We start from the raw sequence: 20,611 nt of genomic DNA on the forward strand, positions 1-20,611 counted from the left end.
AAAACGTAAAAAATGTGAAAGGGAATCTCCAGGAGCATAACAAATTGTATGGTATATAACTTGTGTAACTCGCCAAACGTTTTGTAAATCTACTGAAAATGTTCTTACCCTCCTGTCTTTTGAATTGTTGCAGGTCATAAATGTGGTATATTGATTTTTGTAATTTGTATGCTTGAATGCAAATAAAAAGGTATTATCGCAAAAATTGAGATTTACACTAAACAATCAGAATGAATTATCAACTTTTGTAGGCTTCGTGACCGTGCGGTTAGTGTTGTAAGGCATTTAGCCGCATCGTGTCAAGGGGCGTGGGTTCGATTCCCGCTTCAGTATGGAAAACTTTTCGTGAGGAATGGTTTCCGACCGTGTCACTAGTCGTTACATGCTAGTCCATTGTCATCTCCATTAGACCGAATGTCGTTAGGCCAAAAACGTTGTTTAGCCGGAAGGATCAGTAGGCCGAAAATTTTAGATTTTTTTTAGGGCAAGTGGTGTGTTGGATGTTTGATCAAGGTTATTTGCATTACGTTCATTTTTTCATTTATTTAGTTAACATCTATACAGATAACACTGATTCAACAATTTCACGCCTCAATACTCGGTTCGTGGCCGCATCTCTCCATCCTCGGTTCTGCCCCACGCTCGCCAAATCGATACGCACTTGATCCGCCCACCTAGCTCGCTGCGCTCCACGCCTTCTTGTACCAACCGGATCCGAAACGAACACCATCTTTGCAGGGGTGCTGTCCGGCATTCTTGCAACATGCCCTGCCCATCGTATCCTTCTAGCTTTGGCCACCTTCTGGATACTGGGTTTGCGTAGAGTTGCAAGTCCTCCTCGAGCATCGTCCACGTTTCATGCCCGTAGAGGACTACCGGTCTTATGAGCGTTTTGTACTTGGTACATTTGGTGCGGGTGTGAATCTTTTTTGACCGCAGCTTCTTGTGGAGGTCCGACTTCCACTGATGATGCGCCTCCGTATTTCACGGCTAACGTTATTGTCAGCCGTCAGCAAGGATTCAAGGTAGACGAACTCGTCGACCACCACGAACGTATCCCCGTCTATCGTAACAATGCTACCTAGGCGAGCCCTGTTGCGCTCGGCCCCATCAACTAGCATGTACTTTGTCTTGGACGCATTCGACACCAGTCAAACTTTTGCTGCCTCGCATTTCAGGTGGGTGTACAGATCTGCTTCCTTTTCAAATGTTCGGTCGACAACGTATCATCCGTGAAGCAAACAAATTGACTGGATCTCGTAAAAATCGCTGTTGAGCCAGGCTCTCCGCATAACACATTCTAGCGCAATATTGAACAATAGGCACGAAACTCCATCACCTTGTCGTAGTCCCCGGCGGGATCAAAACGAACTGGAGTGTTCGCCTGAAAGCTTCACACAATTTTACACACCTTCCAACATTATCAGTCTCGTGAGCTAGGTGAGCCTCTAGGTGCTGCGCGTATGCAGTTGCGATATCCGGTTGCTTGAGCCGCTCTAGCTCATACCGGGCGACCGTTGGTACCGTACGTTGTTAACGACGGAGAGTTTTGGGCGCAGTTCAACCATCACGAGATAGTGGGCAGAGTCGATGTTAGCGCCACGATAGGTCCTGACGTCAATCAATGGCCATATTCTTGGAGGCGGCGAAATCAATTAGTCGTAAGCCGTTTTCGTTCGTCCGCCGGTGAGCGCTGAACTTTCCAATAGTCGGTCTGAACTCCCCCTCCTGGCCTACCTAAGCGTTTAGATTTCCTATGATGATTTTGACGTCATTACTTGTCGTACTCGCGTTTGAGCTGCGCATAAAAAGCGTATTTATCATCATCAGTGCTTCCGGAGTGAGGGCTGTGCACGTTTATTATGCTGAAGTTGAAGAACCAGCCCTTGGGCCTCAACTAGATCATTCTCTCATTGTTCATTGCATTACGTTGATGGGGACCATAACCATTGTGAAATATAACGATAAAGAACCGTGTTTGGTTAAAAGAAGTAACAAAACTGATTATTGCGTTTGTCATTTAAAAAGTAGGTTGTATTTCGAAAGGACAAAAGATCGAAAATGATTTGCTTGGTGGGAAGTTTTTCCTTCTTTGGAAATAGGTATTCGACCTTTAGTCTTTCGACCTTCTGTCATAGATTTATTTTTTACCTTAAATAGACACAAGTAATTGTTTGACCGAAATAACCCATTCGGCCTAACAAACTTGTTTGAATTATTTAAAAATGTTTAATTATTTGAAAAAAAAAATATTTAAAAAGCCAGCTTCGCGCTGTTCTTATAATTATGGACTCCATGGGAATTAAAAAAAATGTTATTGCTATTATCACACAATGAATAGCTTGTAGCATAAGTTATCCGAATATAAAATTTATAAAATTGTATTGAAATTAACTTTCTGACTGCCGCATAATTTTCCAGCGTCAGAACGACCACGCTGATGTTGTGTACGAAATGCGTAGTTTTTCCAATAGGGTTGTACTAGTGTTTTGTTTTGTGACTACTGTAGTGTTAAACGTATTTAATGTGTTATCTCACGAAGTTGGCTAAAAATTATCATTATTTTGTTTGATACATTCAAGAATAAAAATCATCGGATTACTAAGGTTTGTGCATTTATGACTATTTTCTTTCTGCTTCTTTTTCATTCTACTGTGAACTTTCAAGCTTAGCGATACTTAAACTCAGGAGAATTGTCAGATAGTTTAAAAATTCCACAGTGAAAGAGAGGCAGATGGAAAATAGCCATAAATAACAAAAAGTCAATAATTCTTTGACTATTCTTGTTTTTTAGTACGAGAAGTACGATTAAACAGTTTGTATGCCTCTCGATGCACACAGTAAAACAAATGGTAATATCCCTTTTAGAAACAAAAGGTGTGTGCGGGACTATATCATGAGAATAGAGCAAATCATTGATTCAGTAACTTAGTTGATCAATAACTCTAACACGAAAATTACGGATATAATTTCGTAATTTCGAATTTTGAGGGTTTTGTTAGATGAACTTTGATTTAAGATCTTGTTTCGTAGGAAGATAAATGTCACAATCATTGTTTTGCAATACCCTATTATTGATATAAAAAATCTGAAATTTTTTTAAATTTAGTTTATAGGCACTCGTTGTTTACGAAATATGATGCAAAATTCAGTTTATTATAAAAAAGTTTTTTTTTTTTCGAATTAGGGTAGCATCCCAAATTATGTCACGCTAAATTTCAACTTTTTCGACCCCCTTCCCTCCTCTACTTTGTCACATTTTTTGTATGAGTCCTCCGAAAATTTTGTAAGGCTTGACCCCCTCCACCCCTCTTAAAGCGTGACGTAATTTGTGCATGACCCCTTAGATAGAAATGTTGAAAACCTATCAACATAAATCTGGGCAAAACTTCAATCAAAATAAATGCAATGTACACTGAACAGGTAAGTGTAGGAGGTAAGAAAAGATAGCTAAAAAAAACTCGACTCGACTTGATGATGGTTTTGAAAAAACTCAAAAACGACATGTAACAATAAAGGTAAGTATTGAATGGATACTTGTATACAAAGTACTTTGAAGTTCAATTCTTGTTGAAATTGAACTGTCTTCCATAACATTTATTCTTAAACACTAAATTTCTAAGTTTTAACGGCATTTCGTGGTGCGCACTGAACTTGTTCTCTTTTCTCCTGATACATAACTCACATGTAGCTCTGATGTTGAAACACTTTCATATCTATCATTAAGTCAGCAATCTCAGGACAATTTTCATCATATTTTTTCTCTTGTATTTTTTCAACAGGTTATCTACATTCGTCCCCTGATGAGTACGTTCAATATTATGGACCACAAACTCACACATACACGCTTCCCAGGCGCCCCATGATTCATCAATCAACGGAGCGGCCTCATAGAAATATTACGCCAACTGGAATACCAATGGCATCCAGACATATCTATGGGTATGACGCCCAAGTTGACAATAATGCAAGCACATTCCACCGGAACAACGATATGTACTGGACCTTGCAAACTCGTCGTCGACCAATTCCAATGGACCAGCCGAATATGCGTGAAGCTCTTAATTTATCCCAGCAGAGCGTTAGACCAATAGAAGAACTCTATTCAACACCAAACAAGATCAAATCAAATGCACTGAAAACTACACCAACTGGGTTTGCTACGTACTTTTCTCCTATCGCTAAAAGTAACACGGGTGGTGAATTAAACGACGATGTGGATAGCAGTTTTAAGATTTCTCCGATCGACCCTCGGAGTATTGCTCATTTCAAAACATCTACTCCGTCAAAACCAAACGAGACATCACTTTCTCCTACAAGATCGCTTACCGAAGAGCTTCGATATAGATTAAGACTGCAACAGGTCGGAGTTCGATCACATGGGAATTCTCCGGTAAGCTCCGGCCGTTCAACACCAAAAAACGTACTTGAAGCACAAGCTCCACGTGGCAGACACAGTTGGGCTTCCAACAGTACCGACATTCCACAGACATGCTCTGATCGACTTGGGACACCAAAAACGAGCCTTATGGATTTCAAAAAGTTGCTTCTTGCGCATGGATCGAAATCTAATATTTCGTCTGGAAGTAAAATTTCTGCCGTTGAACTACTTAAGAAATCAAAAAGTAACGCTCCAGTTAACCCAGTTTCTCCAGTTACAAAAACTTCTGCAAATAGTAGTTTGAATATTTTGGACCTTTCGGGATCTCCAAAAACATTCGCTACAAGACGCATGATTCGACAAGGAAACTTTGGAAATGGTTCACCATCAAAGCTCGGTAATGTGTCTAAACATTCTTCAAGGGGTGGTTGGCGGTACAGTAACATGCGAAGTGAAGTTATGTCTACCGCCATCCCCGAAGTCCACAGTGAAGAGGATAATTCTAGTGCCAGCACTTCAACCTCTGTTAGTCGCTCACATTCACAAAGTCGCAATACAACTCCCACTTCAATTAGAAAAGAAGTTCACGCTACACCTGAATCAGTAGAGAATAAAATTGTCGAAGAGAAAATAGCAAACATCCGCGAGAATATATTTCTGCAAGAGGATGAAAACAATTTTATGAAAGGGGAAGTAGCCAGCCTGGTGCAGAAAACTACATCTCCTGCCACGACACGTGCTCAACTTCAAGCTCAAAGAGCAATGTTTCTGAGTAATAATAGTCATATCAATTCAGCAACCTTTAAAGACGGGCGATACATGGGAATAAGCAGTTTTGCTACAACTCCACCGAAAATCAAAAACGAAGTCAATTATAGTGGATCGCCTACGCCCAAAGAAGATAATCAACAGAAGCAAACAGCAGCACCTTCACTAGAAACTGCTCTGTAAACGATTCCATGAGAGGCCAAATTCAAAACGCAGCACAACAGAGCAAATAACTGTTTTTTCTTATGACCAAATAAAAACCAGGCAAAAATCTGCATTCCGTATTATAATCTCCATATCTTCTCAATGTTTTTAGGTACAGTGAAATGCTCAATGAAAAAAAAAAAGAAAAATAGAAAGAAATGAATCACACGACAATTTTCAGAGCAGAACTTTTCATGATATTTATAATCCAACAATCAGCTACAGTTGTCAAATTGTAAAAAAAAAACATTCACGATACAGTTTATTTGGTCATTAAAATAAACATTATTATAATGCACGTTGTATGTAGGATCAACATAAACAACATCAAATAATCATATTCAAAATATTATTGAATGTGAACATTTTTGATAATATTACTCTCATCGCGGTTCCAAACTCCATTAAAAGAAAGGCTAGTTAGACCAGATATGAATGTGCATATATGACAAAATGTGAGTCAAAACTGAAAATCGAAAGAAATTTTTTAGTTGCTTTTGTGTATTGCTTTACACTATGAGTAGAAAAGCTCTTAGAAATCAATTCTAGTAAATTTGACGCTTTGGATGCACTTTCAAACTGTGAAAAATTCATGCCTTATTTAATACATTAAATAAATTTAAAGATTTCCATTCTATTCAAATTTCAGCTAGTAGCCATTATGTTCTCTCCTTGTATTGATTTATTATTTATTCTTTATTTAATTCATGTTTTCACTCATCATGAATTGCAAGTGAATACACCAAGAAAGGCAGTGATGGGAACGAACTGTATTGTATTAGAAGAGCAGCTTAATATATTATCAAATTACTGAATTATATTTATATCTACAATATTAGACTACTTGATATTATACAAAGTAGTAATGAAAGAAAGTAAAATTTCTTTAAAGGCGTGTTGTTAATATTAAATAGAAGTATCTATCATGAAGGAGGCAATCTTTTTTTCAAGCAGGCTAGAAATTCTAATTTATTCAAAATATATTCAACAATTATGACTGAATGACTCTCCAAAAGTTAAGTACTCAGATTTCGTCCAACTGACAGAGTTTGGTTAATAAAAATCAATAGATATAATGATAGTCAGTACTTTTATATTCTTATTTTCACTATTTATGCTCTCATTGTTTTCCCAGTTGCATTTTTCATTTAATTTATTTATTAGCATTCGCTTGAGCAAAATAGAAGTTTTGTTAAAAAATGACGTCAAATGTGCTTTAACATCCGAAAGAAAAATAAAATAAGCAATAAGTTATACTCTGTTTAGCATTGATCCGAAATCCAACAATACAGTCAACTTTTGTTCGTTGCACTAAACCTGTAGCCCACTTAGTGAAAGACTTTCACTAATCGGGCTGAGTTTCGAGCTGCCAAATAACCTAGAACAAAAGAAAAACAGAGCTACCAACATCGATAAATTGCGTCTTATGTCAGAAAATAACGTTTGTCTTCGTTTTAGATGGGCTATAGCCCAACTAACGGGATCCCAATTAAAACGTAGCCCACTTAAAGATAGTGCAACGAACGAAATTCGACTGTACTTTCTGGCCATATCTCGTTGGAAGCACTATGTTAGGGATATCTGTTTCTATGAAAAAATTCACTACACATGGTACCTACCATTCATTTATTGATTAAGTTGACATCCAAGCAGATAACTCGAAGTCGTCTATTTCTCGTCAGTGCTCGGTTCGTGGCCGATGTGCACGCCTTTTTGCACTAACTATATCCAGAGCAAACACCACTACCATCGCTACGTTCTGAATAGAGTAATTCGGGGCAAAAAAATGCAGTGGGTCTTTTTTCAGCACACGAAGAAGAAACCCTGACAACATTGTACGAGTTTGACACATTATGCGGTCAGTTGTTCACAGATATAAACATAAACATTTTCATCAAAGTACTACGAAGTTATAAAAGATGTTGGGCTTCAAATCGTTCAGATTCAATGTATGAAAATGGTTCAATATGAGTTTTATGTCATACAATTCAAGAAAAAAATAAGAACCTCTGGTAAGTGTTGTATTATGATTCATCGTAGGGTGTATTTGATTTTGTGTAAAACGTTATGTGCTTTTAGTAGAATACAATTTGGTTGCTACCTCGGCTATAAGGCAAAAATTCACACTAGATTTTCAAATCAAAACAACCTTTTATAAACATTTATAGCTTCTTTTACCATATTTCTTTTCCATATTTTTTACCATGTTTTCTAGCTTCGTCACAGTAAACGAATAAAAGATTGATAACTTTGTTAGTACATCGGTAATTGCGCCGTTGTATTTCGTACAACACAGATGAAACGCTTTTTATACTGATATATATTTTATACTTATATTTTCTTGGTGTTCCGTGACTAGTAAAAGTAAATGAGTGAAGAAAAAGCCGTCACAAACTTTTTGCAAGTAATAACAGATGTTACAGTTTTAATACTGTCCATCGACCATATTTTTATCGATCGTTCCAAAAGTTTGGTAGGTAATCGATTTCTGCGTAATATAATTAGGTAATGAACAGATCATAGCCTTGTTTAAATCTAACACACCATATCCAATGTGATTCGTGACTACTACGATTACAAGCAACCTGAAGGGTGCGGTCTCGAACGTTACGGTCATCAATTTGAACACCATGTTTTCCACCAGTGCTAAGGGAAAGGGTAGTGCCAAAGGATACGTTTGGTACCTAGACGTTCTGGCTGACAAATGTTTAATGTTTCGCATTGCCCTGCCCCGATCAAGCCCTGCTGATCAGAACAAACTCACCAAATTCCTTTTTCAAATTTTCCAAAGATTCGAATTGTTCCACTAGCTCAGGGCTGCCCAACGTAGGGCCCGCGGGCCGCATCCAGGCCGCGACGTCATTTTGTGCGAAATTTATATTTTTTTTTTTTTTCGAATCTAAATGATTAATTTTTGAAAGTCTTAATTTCACATTAAAAATAGTTATGCATTGTTGATTGAAGTTTCTATGCGGTCTATATTCCATTTTTACCATATCCTTAATGGTACCTCTTACCGTAAGAGGACCATTCCCACTTTATGTTTTGACCGTAACTATTGAAGTTTTTGTAGACTTGACCATATCAACAACGGGTTGTTAAGAATGTATACCATTCAAAAACACGATGTTTCTCACACAAATTTTGCACGACAACTGCATTGAAAAATCTGATATGATCGATTAATCTACTGCTAGAAAGATACTAGTATGGGGGGATATATTCCCACCATAGCACAGGACAGTTGATGATATAGTGTAATTTGTTTTAAAAAACAACTACAACAACAACAACTACAACTTGGCTACAAACAAGATGATGCTAAAATGACGCCGGAACGGGAACATCTTTTGCTGTTGCTTTCACTTATCCTATGGAAGAAAATTTTCGTTTTGAGCGAAAGGTAATCACTATACCTACAAGCACCGTAAAACATTCCGAAATGCACTTTACTAAACTTCAACGCCTTCATATCAGCAGAATACTTTGGCTCTTCCTGTTCCCGAGCCATAACTTCATCAACTATCTGTAATGCGAAAATCGAAACGATGATAATTTGCTGCCTAAATGCATGCCGATTTAGATGATCAAACTTACCATTATCAAGGGTGTCCATTTTTCAATTCCATAATAAAGTGAGAGCAGCTCACAAAACTTGTGTTTACAAATATGACCGCTAGCATTTTCTAGCCCCGACCAAGGGGTACATTACGCATTATGGTCGGGCAATGTTTGCTTATGGTAGCTCAGGAGAAGTATGGTTTCAATTTTATCAGACAATAGTCGATTATGTTACCTCAGTAACTAGTGTGGGTATTATTGTTTTACCACATTAAATCAACTGTACAGTGAACACAACGGTAATGGCTAACAATAGTATCAGTATTCGCATCACACTTTTTTTATTCTTTCTTTATTTGGTATAATTTAACTGACTTGATGTAAGTCTCATTAAATATCTTAATCTAATAACAGAACAATTTGTTTTCAAATGGATCAACTACGTTTTTTTACTGCGAATATCTAACAACGGTCATAAACAATGAATTGCCACAAATACAATCTTTCAGAGATTAATTTGAGTTACAAACAGATAAATTAGGAACGAATGATTTGCTAGGCCTCCAGGTATCACACCTTCGTATGAATTCTCTATAACGTACATTTCTGGGCCACGTTGTAGGGGTTAAAGCGCGCGACTTAAATTTCGAAGGTAATATAATTTTAAATGAAATAAAATCTAAATTTAAATTCGATTTACATTTTACACCAACTTTGTTACGTTAATGCGTTCGGGATCCGACAAACCAAGCGCATGAGATACCATCCATTGTATATCACGATCTGTGCAACAGCTGTCGATGTTCGTTAACAGAAGAGAGAAATTGTCTCCGTCATCTGAGTACCGACTTCCATTATCGCCTTTCACAGTATCTTCTTCCTCGCATGCTGTTCCGTTGAATATCGTTGAACGTGACGTAGACTGTAAACACTCAGAGTTGGTGGCTGATCTCACAGGTACAGTATTTTTGATCGTAGCAATAGTGTCAATGATACCGGCAACAGCAATTTTCAATTCATTCAGTTCTTCTTTGATCGTTTTTGTTTGCGTCTTATTGATAATTTCGGATGATTTACCGTCCTTCTTACGCATGAAGTCATCCATACAGCAGTCACACATCCAAAGGACATTGCGTGAAAGATCCTTTATAGTTTTCCAGTGCATACCACGTAATCTAACACATACGCAATGGAATAAGCCAGCACATTCTCCTTTGCAAACAACGAAGCAGTCGTCATTTGCTTCGACTCTCTGAGAGCATTTACGACAATCGTTCTCGTGCTCTATCGCTAAAAGCGCAAATGGCTACCACAATAAACGTTTCTTAGCTGGGAAATAATTACTGATAATAACAACGATTTGCCGTCACTATTGTCACGATTGATGCGTTTCAAAAATACAACAAACTCTAACGAATCGACTGATACAAACAGGAACACATAACACGACGTATGATCACTTCGTTTCGCATTTCATCACAGAGCAACTACGATAAGGTGTCAACAAATCCACATCATTCGACTGAGAATTGCAATCCCAGCATTCACACTGAAATCCCAGAATCCAGACTAGATTTCTAGAATCCATACTGGATTCCCATGTTCCGCACTGAAATACCAGAATCCACACTGGAACCACTCTGGAATCTCAATGGTCACACTAAAATACTAAAATACTAAACTCACACTTGAATCCAAGGATTGATACTGAAATCGCAGGATGCACATTAAAATCTCAGCATCCACACTAGAATCCCAGGATCCACCCTGGAGTCCTAGAATCCACAATGGAGTCACAGGATTCACACTGGAGTTCCGGGATCCACACTTCAGTTCCAGATTCCAAAATAGATTTTTAAGATCCTCACTGGAAACCCACTATACAAGCTGCAATCCCAAGACTCACACTGGAAACCGTCCAATTGAAATCTCCATATATAGAACACATGTGTATGTATATGTGCGTTTCGTCACGATTTGCGCTCCAGATGCGTTAGTCTGTAGCATTTTCACCAGCTGTCAGTCGTTCCAACTAACGGGTTGGATTCGTTAGATGGAAGGCAGTCGTGTTCCAACCAGCGAATCCCCACTGAACTCTGAAATCCTAGGATCCACAACCACGCATACTAGGATCCTCACTGTAATCACTGGAGTTCCAAGATACACACTGGAGTTTCGGGATCCACACTGAAGTCTTGAGATCCACACTGGAGTCCTTGGATGCACAACGAATTTCCAGGATTATCATTGGAAACCCAGTATCCACACTGCAATCCCAGAACCTACAATGGAAACCCAGGATCAATATTGGAATTCAAGGATTCACACTGAAATCGCACATCCACACAACAATCCCACGATCTACACTACAATCTTAATATCCACACTGGAACATCATGATCTATATTGTAACACCAGAATCCACACTGGAATCCCAGAACTCCTAGGAACAGTGGATTCCTAGGATCTATACTAAAATTCTAGGATCAACACCTGAATATCAGTATCCATATTAGAATCTAAGGATCTAAACTGAAATCTCCGCATTCAAACTGGAATCCCAGGATCCACATTAAAGTACCAGGACGCACACTAGAATACCAGGTTTTACACTGGCACCAGTCTAGAATTCATACTGAAATACCAGGATCCAAACGGGAATCTAAGGATCCATACTGGAAACCTAGGATCCCAGCCGAAATCCACTGAAATCCAGCGATTCACATTACAACTCAGGATCCACATCGAAACCCTACGATCCACGCTGCAATCCCTGGATCTACACTGGAATCCCAAGAAAATCCAGAATACTGTACATTGTTGTTAAAGTGTCTCTTATAAAGCATAATAATAATAATAATGTGCATTGTTATCAAAGGATCATCACTGAAATACCAGAATCATGACTAGAATCTCAGGGACCATACTATAATCCCAAGATACACACTGGAATCTCACCATCTACATGGGGATCCCAAGATTTACACTGGAATACCAGGACTAACACTGGAATCCCATCATTCGCACTGGAATCCAAGGATACACAATGGAATACCAAGATTCACATCGTCACCACACGATAAAATCACATTCCCACTATCCACTCTGAAATCCAACAATCCACACAACATTCCTTGTTGAGTGCTCGCCCGAGTCAGTCGACTATCGCGCAGTGATATACCGAAACCGAAGTTCACCAGTGTTTTTCCCAAGTATATGGGTTTTTTCCTGGATACGATCGGAAAGCATACCGCCGATAGTGCACCCGCACAAGGAGCAGCTACCATTGGCCGAGCCCAGATTGGTAGACTGAACATCTTTAACTTGACGATCACCACCAGCATCAATCGGTGGTGATAATACCACAAAAGGCATCATCTAATTCGCACCACGTGGCAGAACAAAAGCGATCGGCGTCATCGTTTCATCGCATCAAAACAAGCTGCAGAAATAGATTGGACCACGCCGGTACATCTGTCCTCGTAGCTAGAGCAGCAGAAAGGAGATTGTAGGTATTGTTCCTCTCCAGTTTCATACCATCCGCATTACTTGGTCGCTGTTAGTCCCCGTTGTTAGAGTGATATTCTCACAGTGGTCTCGAAGTGCTCTTCCGCTCAATTAATTGGCAAATTTTTGATAATTTTTTCAAAACATTTTTTTTAGAGTAATATTCACACACCGTGTGACACAGTGGTCTCGGAGTGCTTTATTGCTCAATTATTTTTTTTCCGCCTCATTTTTTTTTTTTTTTGTGAATATATTTTTTTTTTATTTGAAAATATTATTTTTGTTAATATTTTTTCGTTATTTTTTTTTCTCGTTCGTTATTTTTTTTTTCGTTAATATTTTTTTTGTAAATATTTTTTTTTTCGTTATATTTTTTTTTCGTTATTTTTTTTTTTACACTATTAGGAATTTCTCGCCAAACTAGTTGTAGTACGTGAGTTGGTTATTATTTAATTCCTTTGACAATAGTGTGATTAAATTAAGTGAAGTTAATTCGCTCATTAGCGCTGTGTTGATCTTCCTTTGCGGTAGAGCAAAAATTGCTCCGCAATGGAACCAAATGATACTGGCGGGGGCACGCCGGAATATTTAGTCTCTTCTGACGATGAGTTAGTTTTGGGTCAGATGAATAAAATTCTAAAAACCCAACATAGTGAGGCCATGGAGACCATCGATGATGGTACTCCTTCTCCTCCTTTATCTCCTTCAGCTGTGCCTCCAGTACACTCAGGTACTGCATTGTCAGGAGATGTTACGGTTAATCTCTCTGTTCATGACTCACCGCATTCGTCTCAAAAGCAAACGGTTACACATTCTGGTCTGCTTGGCAGTTCAAGCCAATCCCACGCGTTTCCCCCCTCTGGTTCCTCATCGAACCCCCCCCCCCCCCCCCCCCGCCATAAAGCTTACCCACCCGGATCTAACGGTCCCTTTCTGGTTTTCTTTCGGCCCAAAGCGAATGGAAAACCGTTGAACAAACTCCAAATTGAAAGGGATCTGGCAAAATCGTTTCGAGGTATCCTCGAGATAGATTCACCCAGCCGTGATAAGTTGCGTGTCACAGTCAGTGATCGCGACCAGGCGAACAAAATTGCTGCCTTTGAGCTCTTTTTGATGGAGTACAGAGTCTACATTCCCAGTCGCGAGGTCGAATGTTATGGAGTGGTCACGGAGCACAATTTGACTCGCGCAGACATCATGTCGGGAGCTGGTGGGTTTAAAAATCGTGCCGTTCCGCTGGCTCCTGTTCTTGATGCCAATCAAATGAACAAAGTTTTGCCTGATGGCTCAAAACAGCCGTCAAATTCGTTCCGTGTAACCTTCTCCGGTTCGGCCTTACCAAGCGTCCTCGTGATTGGGCGTCTTCGGTTACCTGTTCGTCTCTATGTACCGACGGTTATGCACTGTGAAAAGTGCCGGCAGTTGGGCCACACTGCACCTTACTGCAGCAACAAACCACGTTGTAGTAAGTGTGGCGAACAACATGCCGAAGGTTCCTGCAATATGGAGCCAAAATGTACCTCTTGCGGCCAAGCTCCTCACGAACTCAGTGCATGCCCGAAGTACATAGAGCGGGAGAAACATATCATAAACTCTCTGAAACAGCGGTCCAGGCGTTCTTATGCAGACATGCTGAAAAAGATCGCTCCGACTGTTGCTCCATCGGCCCATACCTTTCAAAGCAACAATATCTTCGCATCCCTGCCGGATAACGATCAATGCTCTGACTCTGAGGATGGAGAAGAGTATAGGGTGTCGGTACCAATGGTTGTAATGTACCAGTAGATTGGACTATGGAATAAAACGTACATTTTTCGATAAAAACGACATGTGCTATTTTTGGTGGATAGATCGCCTCTAGTTTAGTCGATTTGCCAAATTTCAGCTTTTTATTTTATCAAAAAGTCATATAAATAATTAAATTTACGCAAAAAATTTGCTCCCTTGCACCAGTAGTAGCCGTCGTGTTCCAATAGTGGATCAACGGATGGAAGCAGTTTTAAAAATGGATGTATAAAAATGGAGAAAAGTCCCAGAGATGAGCTTTATGCTTCATTCGAAAGATATTAGTTGCTGTTCCGAGGGAAAAATGTTAATCCTATGTAAAAATTTACCATTTTGTTTAAAATTCCTTGTATCGTTCCCGAACGTCTACTACTGGAGCACTAGCGCAACTACTGGAACACGTGTACCAATAGTGGCTCAAGCGATTTTATGTTAAAACATTAGTTTTATCACTCTTTTTATATTTTTCCCATATAGTAGAGGTTGAAATCTTTCTGCTGACGCCAAAAGATCTCGGTTAAGGCTTTTCGTTATTTTGTTATGATTTTTTATAGCTTAGGTAGTCCACTAATGGCACCGGCACCCTACAATAATTGAGACAGGGACGAAAAGGAAGCGTGCTGTTACAAAACGGCGCTTGAAGCAACAGGCTTCTCAGAACGTCCCTGTTGATCAGAACGCTTCTTCAAAGCCTTTGACAAAATCAAGAAATGGCGGAATCACCAAAAAGGGGTCACCTCCAGGCTTCAAGTTTTCAGCTGCAGAATTTCCGTCACTTCCGGGAACTTCTAAAACCCCAGTTGTCCCAGTTTTTTGGCCAGAAGAACAACCAATTCGTCAGCAGGAGCAAAATAATGCTTCCGGAAAACTGACTCTTTCTGGGATAGTGGATTTCATTTTCGAAATGTTTCAATTCTCACCCGAAACGAGGAACCTGCTCAACATGGCACTTTCCTTGGTGAAACCTTTTCTGAAGCAAATAGCTTCAAAGTGGCCGATTCTTGACTCGTTTGTATCTTTCGATGGCTAATATGGTCAATGAGGTCGGAGATATGATCGAAGTACTACAGTGGAATTGTAGAAGTCTTTTAAAAAATATGGAGGCGTTCAAATTTTTAGTACACAGCACTCGCTGCGACATATTTGCTCTCTGTGAAACATGGCTCACTTCTGATAAAAATATCTCTTTCCACGATTTTAACATTATTCGTCTGGATCGAGGGGATGGATATGGAGGGGTGCTCTTAGGGATTAGCAAGCATCACTCCTTTTATAGAATCGATTTCCCCTTGATGACAGGCATTGAAGTAGTTGCATGTCATATTACAGCCCGAGGTAAAAGCCTCAGCATAGCCAGTGTGTACATACCGCCAAACGCTACAATGTCTCGCAGAGATTTAGCGGCAATATGTGAAGCTATGCCTGCGCCATGGTTGGTCCTAGGAGATTTTAATTCTCACGGTACAGCCTGGGGGTCACCGAGGGACGACAATCGCGCAACCTTAATATATGATCTTTGCGACTACTTCAATCTGACCATTTTGAACACTGGGGAAGCAACACGAATAAAACCTCCAGATCCCCCTAGTATGTTAGACCTCTCAATCTGTTCGAATTCATTATCATTGGATTGCATGTGGAAAGTAATTCAGGATCCCCATGGTAGTGATCACCTGCCTATCAAAATTTCAGTTACCAATAATTCGTGTCGAACCCACCAGGTCGACGTAGCATATGACCTCACGAAGCATATCGACTGGGAAAAATATGCTGAAGCGATCTCCGTAGGTGAGCAATCGGTCGAGATACTTCCTCCGCTGGAAGAATATCAATTCTTATCCGCGTTGATTATAAACAGTGCTCTTCAAGCTCAGCGTAAACCGGTTCCAGGATCTTCAGTACGACGTCGGCCACCCACCCCGTGGTGGGATAGCGAATGCTCCGGAGTCTATCGCGAAAGATCAGATGCGTTTAAAGAATATCGGAAACGTGGCACGCGCGATAACTACGATCGGTATTGTTCTCTTGACCGCAAGTTCAAGAGCCTCGTGAAAGCAAAGAAACGCGGTTTCTGGAGGAATTTCGTTAATGGTCTATCACGGGAAACGTCGATGCGAACTCTTTGGACGGTCGGAAGAAGAATGCGCAATGCGGTATCGGTAAATGAGGATCGTGAAAGCTCTTCTCGATGGATATTCGACTTCGCGAAGAAAGTTTGCCCGGATTCTGTCCAAGTGCAAACGATCACACGAGATTATCCAGACGAAAGGAATGAAATGGACTCAACTTTTTCGATGGCAGAATTCTCACTCGCTCTCCTTTCATGTAACAATTCTGCCCCAGGTATGGACAGGATTATGCTCAACTTGCTCAAAAACCTCCCAGACGTCGCAAAGAGGCGCTTGTTGAACTTATTCAATGCATTCTTGGAGAGCAACATTGTTCCGGATGATTGGAGACAAGTGAGAGTTATTGCCATCCAAAAACCAGGAAAGCCTGCTTCGGACTACAACTCGTACCGTCCTATTGCGATGTTGTCGTGTCTTTGAAAGTTGTTAGAGAAGATGATTCTCTTTCGGCTGGACAAATGGGTTGAATCGAATGGCCTTCTCTCAGATACTCAATTTGGATTCCGCAGAGGCAAAGGAACGAGCGATTGTCTTGCGTTGCTTTCTACTGAAATTCAACTGGCCTATGCTCAAAAAGAACAAATGGGCTCAGTCTTTTTGGATATTAAGGGGGCTTTTGATGCAGTTTGCGTAGATGTCCTTTCAGACAAACTCCACGAGTGTGGACTTTCCTCGATTTTGAACAACTACTTGTACAATTTGTTGTCTGAGAAGCATATGTTTTTCTCACATGGAAACTCGACAACTTTGCGAATAAGTTACATGGGTCTCCCCCAGGGCTCGTGTTTAAGTCCTCTTCTTTACAATTTTTACGTAAGAGATATTGATGATTGTCTCATGAGAAATTGCTCGTTAAGACAGCTTGCGGATGACGCTGTTGTTTCTGTCACAGGACCAGAGGCGGACGATTTGCAAGGACCGTTGCAAGATACTCTGGACAATTTGTCCGCCTGGGCTGTAAAGCTGGGTATCGAATTCTCTCCGGAGAAAACTGAGTTAGTTGTCTTTTCTAGGAAGCGTAATCCTGCGGATCTAGAGCTTCAATTCATGGGTAAGGAACTCTCTCAAGGTTTATCACATATGTATTTAGGGGTCTGGTTTGATTCTAAATGCACCTGGGGAAAACAAATAAGATATCTGTATCAGAAGTGTCAACAACGAATCAACTTCATGCGTACACTCACAGGAACATGGTGGGGAGCCCACCCGGATGATCTGATAAAGCTATATCGCACCACGATTTTGTCGGTTCTTGAATACGGTAGTTTTTGCTTCCAATCCGCCGCGAAAACACACATTCTGAAGCTCCAGCGTATTCAGTATCGCTGTCTGCGGATCGCTTTAGGCTGTATGAACTCGACTCATACCATGAGCTTAGAGTTATTAGCAGGAATACTGCCTTTATCAGATCGGTTCGTGGAATTGTCGTTAAGGTTCCTCATCCGCTGTGAAGTGTTAAACCCGTTGGTAATTGAAAATTTTGAGAAGCTAATCGAACGAAATCCTCAAACAAGATTTATGACATTGTATTACGCGTACATGACTCTGGAGGTTAACCCTTCTTTGAATCTTCCCAATCACGGTTGCTTCCCTGACTTCTCAAGTTCCGCTGTAGTTTTTGATCTGACCATGAAGCAAGATATCCGTGGAATACCAGATCTGCTTCGTTCGGAGCAAATACCAAAAATTTTTGCAAGCAAGTTCGGTCACGCCAGCTGCGATAAAAGGTTTTACACAGACGGGTCAAAAACAAATGATTCCACTGGATTTGGTGTATATAACGAGTTTCATAGCGCCGCATATAAACTTCAGAACCCTTGCTCCGTGTATGTCGCAGAATTAACGGCTATACATTACGCATTAGAGCGAATTGCCTCTCTTCCCTCTGATCAATATTTCATTTTTACGGATAGCCTTAGCTCCATAGAGGCTATTCGTTCAATGAGGCCGGTAAAGCACTCTCCGTATTTCCTCGGTGAAATACGATCAACATTGAGTGCTCTATCGAATGAATCATATACTATCACCTTGGCCTGGGTTCCTTCGCATTGCTCGATTCCGGGCAATGAGAAAGCGGACTCGCTTGCCAAGGTGGGCGCTATGGAAGGCGATATTTATGATCGACAAATCACCTTCAATGAATTTTTTTCAATGGCTCGTCAACATGCATTGGTCAGCTGGCAACAAAAGTGGGATGCCGGAGAATTGGGCAGGTGGTTACATTCCATTCTCCCGCGGGTATCGAAGAAGCCGTGGTTCAAGGGGTTGGACTTAAGCCGAGACTTTATTAAGGTAATGTGTCGTCTTATGTCCAATCACTACTCTCTAGGCTCTCACTTCTATCGAATAGGGCTCACAGATAGCAATCACTGCAGCTGCGGTGCAGGTTACCATGATATCAACCACGTAGTTTAAGAATGCCCCGAATACGGTTTTGCCAGATCTGATTTTTGTGCAACCCTCAGGGCCCAAGGGAAACCAGAAAAGGAAGACATTAGGGATGTGTTGGGTAAACTTGACTTTGTGTACATGAAGGTTTTGTACAATTTTTTGAAACAAGCTAACATCATTGTTAAACTCCCTTTTCTTGTCGGTCCACTTGTCCACCTTGTGTCCCCTCGAAACCCGTCTTTTTGTATCGTTACAGGTTGTCATTGTCCACTCAACGTTCGACCAGCAGCAAAGCAAACACGTCACAACTTAAAGCTGCAGATTGTCAACGGAACGATCCCATTGTCCTATCCCTTCCTTGAAATTATTGTTACCCCTAACCTCGACCAAACCGCGAGTTTTTCGGTTCCCCAAAACTAACATAGAAAATTAAGAAAACACCATGAATTTGTATTCAAAATCAAAAGAACTCGGCTCCGTAATGCCTAATGGCGCATGAGCCTAACAAATAAATGATTAAGTAAAAAAAAAAAATCCACACAACAATCCTTTGATTCACACTACAATCAGGAATCGTTTAGGAATCTTTGATTTGGGAACCACGCTTAATGCAACATAAGACGAGCGTGATGCTGCCGACAAGAGCTGCTAACAAACAGTTCAAAAAATTGAAATATTTCATTTATTTGCAAGATTTTACCACCTGTGATGTACAAAGTATTGTCGGCGCGGTGAAAAGTTAGAAACAGCTCCTCGTCGAAGTTCTAACGATTGACGAGATCGCAGCAAGCCGTGCGCGGGCGGTTGCGTTTTGAATTTACTGTCACATTTGCTTCGGCCCCGCGTTTTCAATTCGGCAAAATGTGTCTGTGTTACTCGAATCTAACAATTCAATCGACCCTTTCCAGGGCCAACAAATGTGTACTAAAGAGTTAATTGTGAAATATTCCCTAATACCACATACTTGCTATAATCACTTAATTCTTCTCGTAACATCATACAATATCTTATATGTCATGAATAATTGCCAAAAGGAGTCTTCCTTAGCCGAGTGGTTAGAGTCCGCGGCTACAAAGCAAAGACATGCTGAATGTGTCTGGGTTTGATTCCCGGTCGGCAATTTCGTAATGGAAATTTCCTTGACTTCCCTGGGCAGAAAGTATCATCGTACCTGCCACACGATGTACGAATGCGAAAATGGCAACTTTGGTAAAGAAAGCTCTTAGTTAATAACTGTGGAAGTGCTCATTGAACACTAAGCTGAGAAGTAGGCTCTATCACAGTGGGGACGTTATGCGAAGAAGAAGAAGAATTGACAATACGACAAATTGAAATTTACGGTGGCGATGACGATATCGATGACTGGAGCACTTTTCCGAACGGAGAGCTTCTCACTGTTCTTAAATTCACAAACTGTTACATTCCGAATTATAACTAAAGGAAGGTTGCAAATATGACAATTCAAATGCAGCAAATCACATGGCGTAGTTAACGTCATGCGGTCGTGTCTTGTACACAACCCCCACTGATTTTTTACCATAGAGGATTCCCGGATAACCCCAGAAGCACGTTATTTGAACTAACCTACAGAGCATAAATTGAAAACTAATCAGATTATTTCCACGAAACTTATGATTTCAATACATAATTTCCCATATAATCGTAATGGTACATAATCATCTCAACTAGATATACGAACTTCGTAAAAAAAAGTAACGTAAATTAAATTTACGTAAAAAATGACTTCGTAAATTGAGGTTTTAGTGTAACTGCAACGTAGAAAATTTGATATAAATTGATTTTCGCACATTGGTTCAACTCATTTTTCTACCTAAAACGCTATGAATAATGTCAAAAGTTTTAACAAAATTCGTTTACCAAAATA

At 40.2% G+C, this 20,611-nt stretch overlaps 1 protein-coding gene and 1 long non-coding RNA gene across 4 annotated transcripts in view; one reads left to right on the forward strand and one right to left on the reverse strand.

Annotated features, from left to right (window-relative positions):
- LOC5576869 (mucin-3A) overlaps nucleotides 1–6,607 on the forward strand; it is a 168,913-nt gene extending 162,306 nt beyond the window's left edge. For 2 of the 3 annotated variants that reach the window (XM_021852790.1, XM_021852799.1), the window contains exon 6: nucleotides 3,783–6,607. In XM_021852790.1, the coding sequence (XP_021708482.1) occupies nucleotides 3,783–5,332 (1,550 nt within the window). In that variant the 3' untranslated portion in view covers nucleotides 5,333–6,607. The remainder of the gene's footprint in view (nucleotides 1–3,782) is intronic. The other variant, XM_021852803.1, reaches the window with a different exon arrangement.
- Nucleotides 6,608–8,422: 1,815 nt separating this feature from the next.
- On the reverse strand, nucleotides 8,423–9,087 carry LOC110678996. Its single transcript, XR_002502119.1, has 2 exons — nucleotides 8,951–9,087; nucleotides 8,423–8,879 (listed from the first exon to the last, which is right to left on the reverse strand). It is a non-coding gene; the product is annotated as an uncharacterized LOC110678996 (long non-coding RNA).
- Between the last annotated feature and the right edge of the window lie 11,524 nt (nucleotides 9,088–20,611).

The sequence above is a fragment of the Aedes aegypti genome, chromosome 1 (genome assembly GCF_002204515.2).
Source record: "Aedes aegypti strain LVP_AGWG chromosome 1, AaegL5.0 Primary Assembly, whole genome shotgun sequence".
Classification (NCBI taxonomy): Eukaryota; Metazoa; Arthropoda; class Insecta; order Diptera; family Culicidae; genus Aedes; species Aedes aegypti.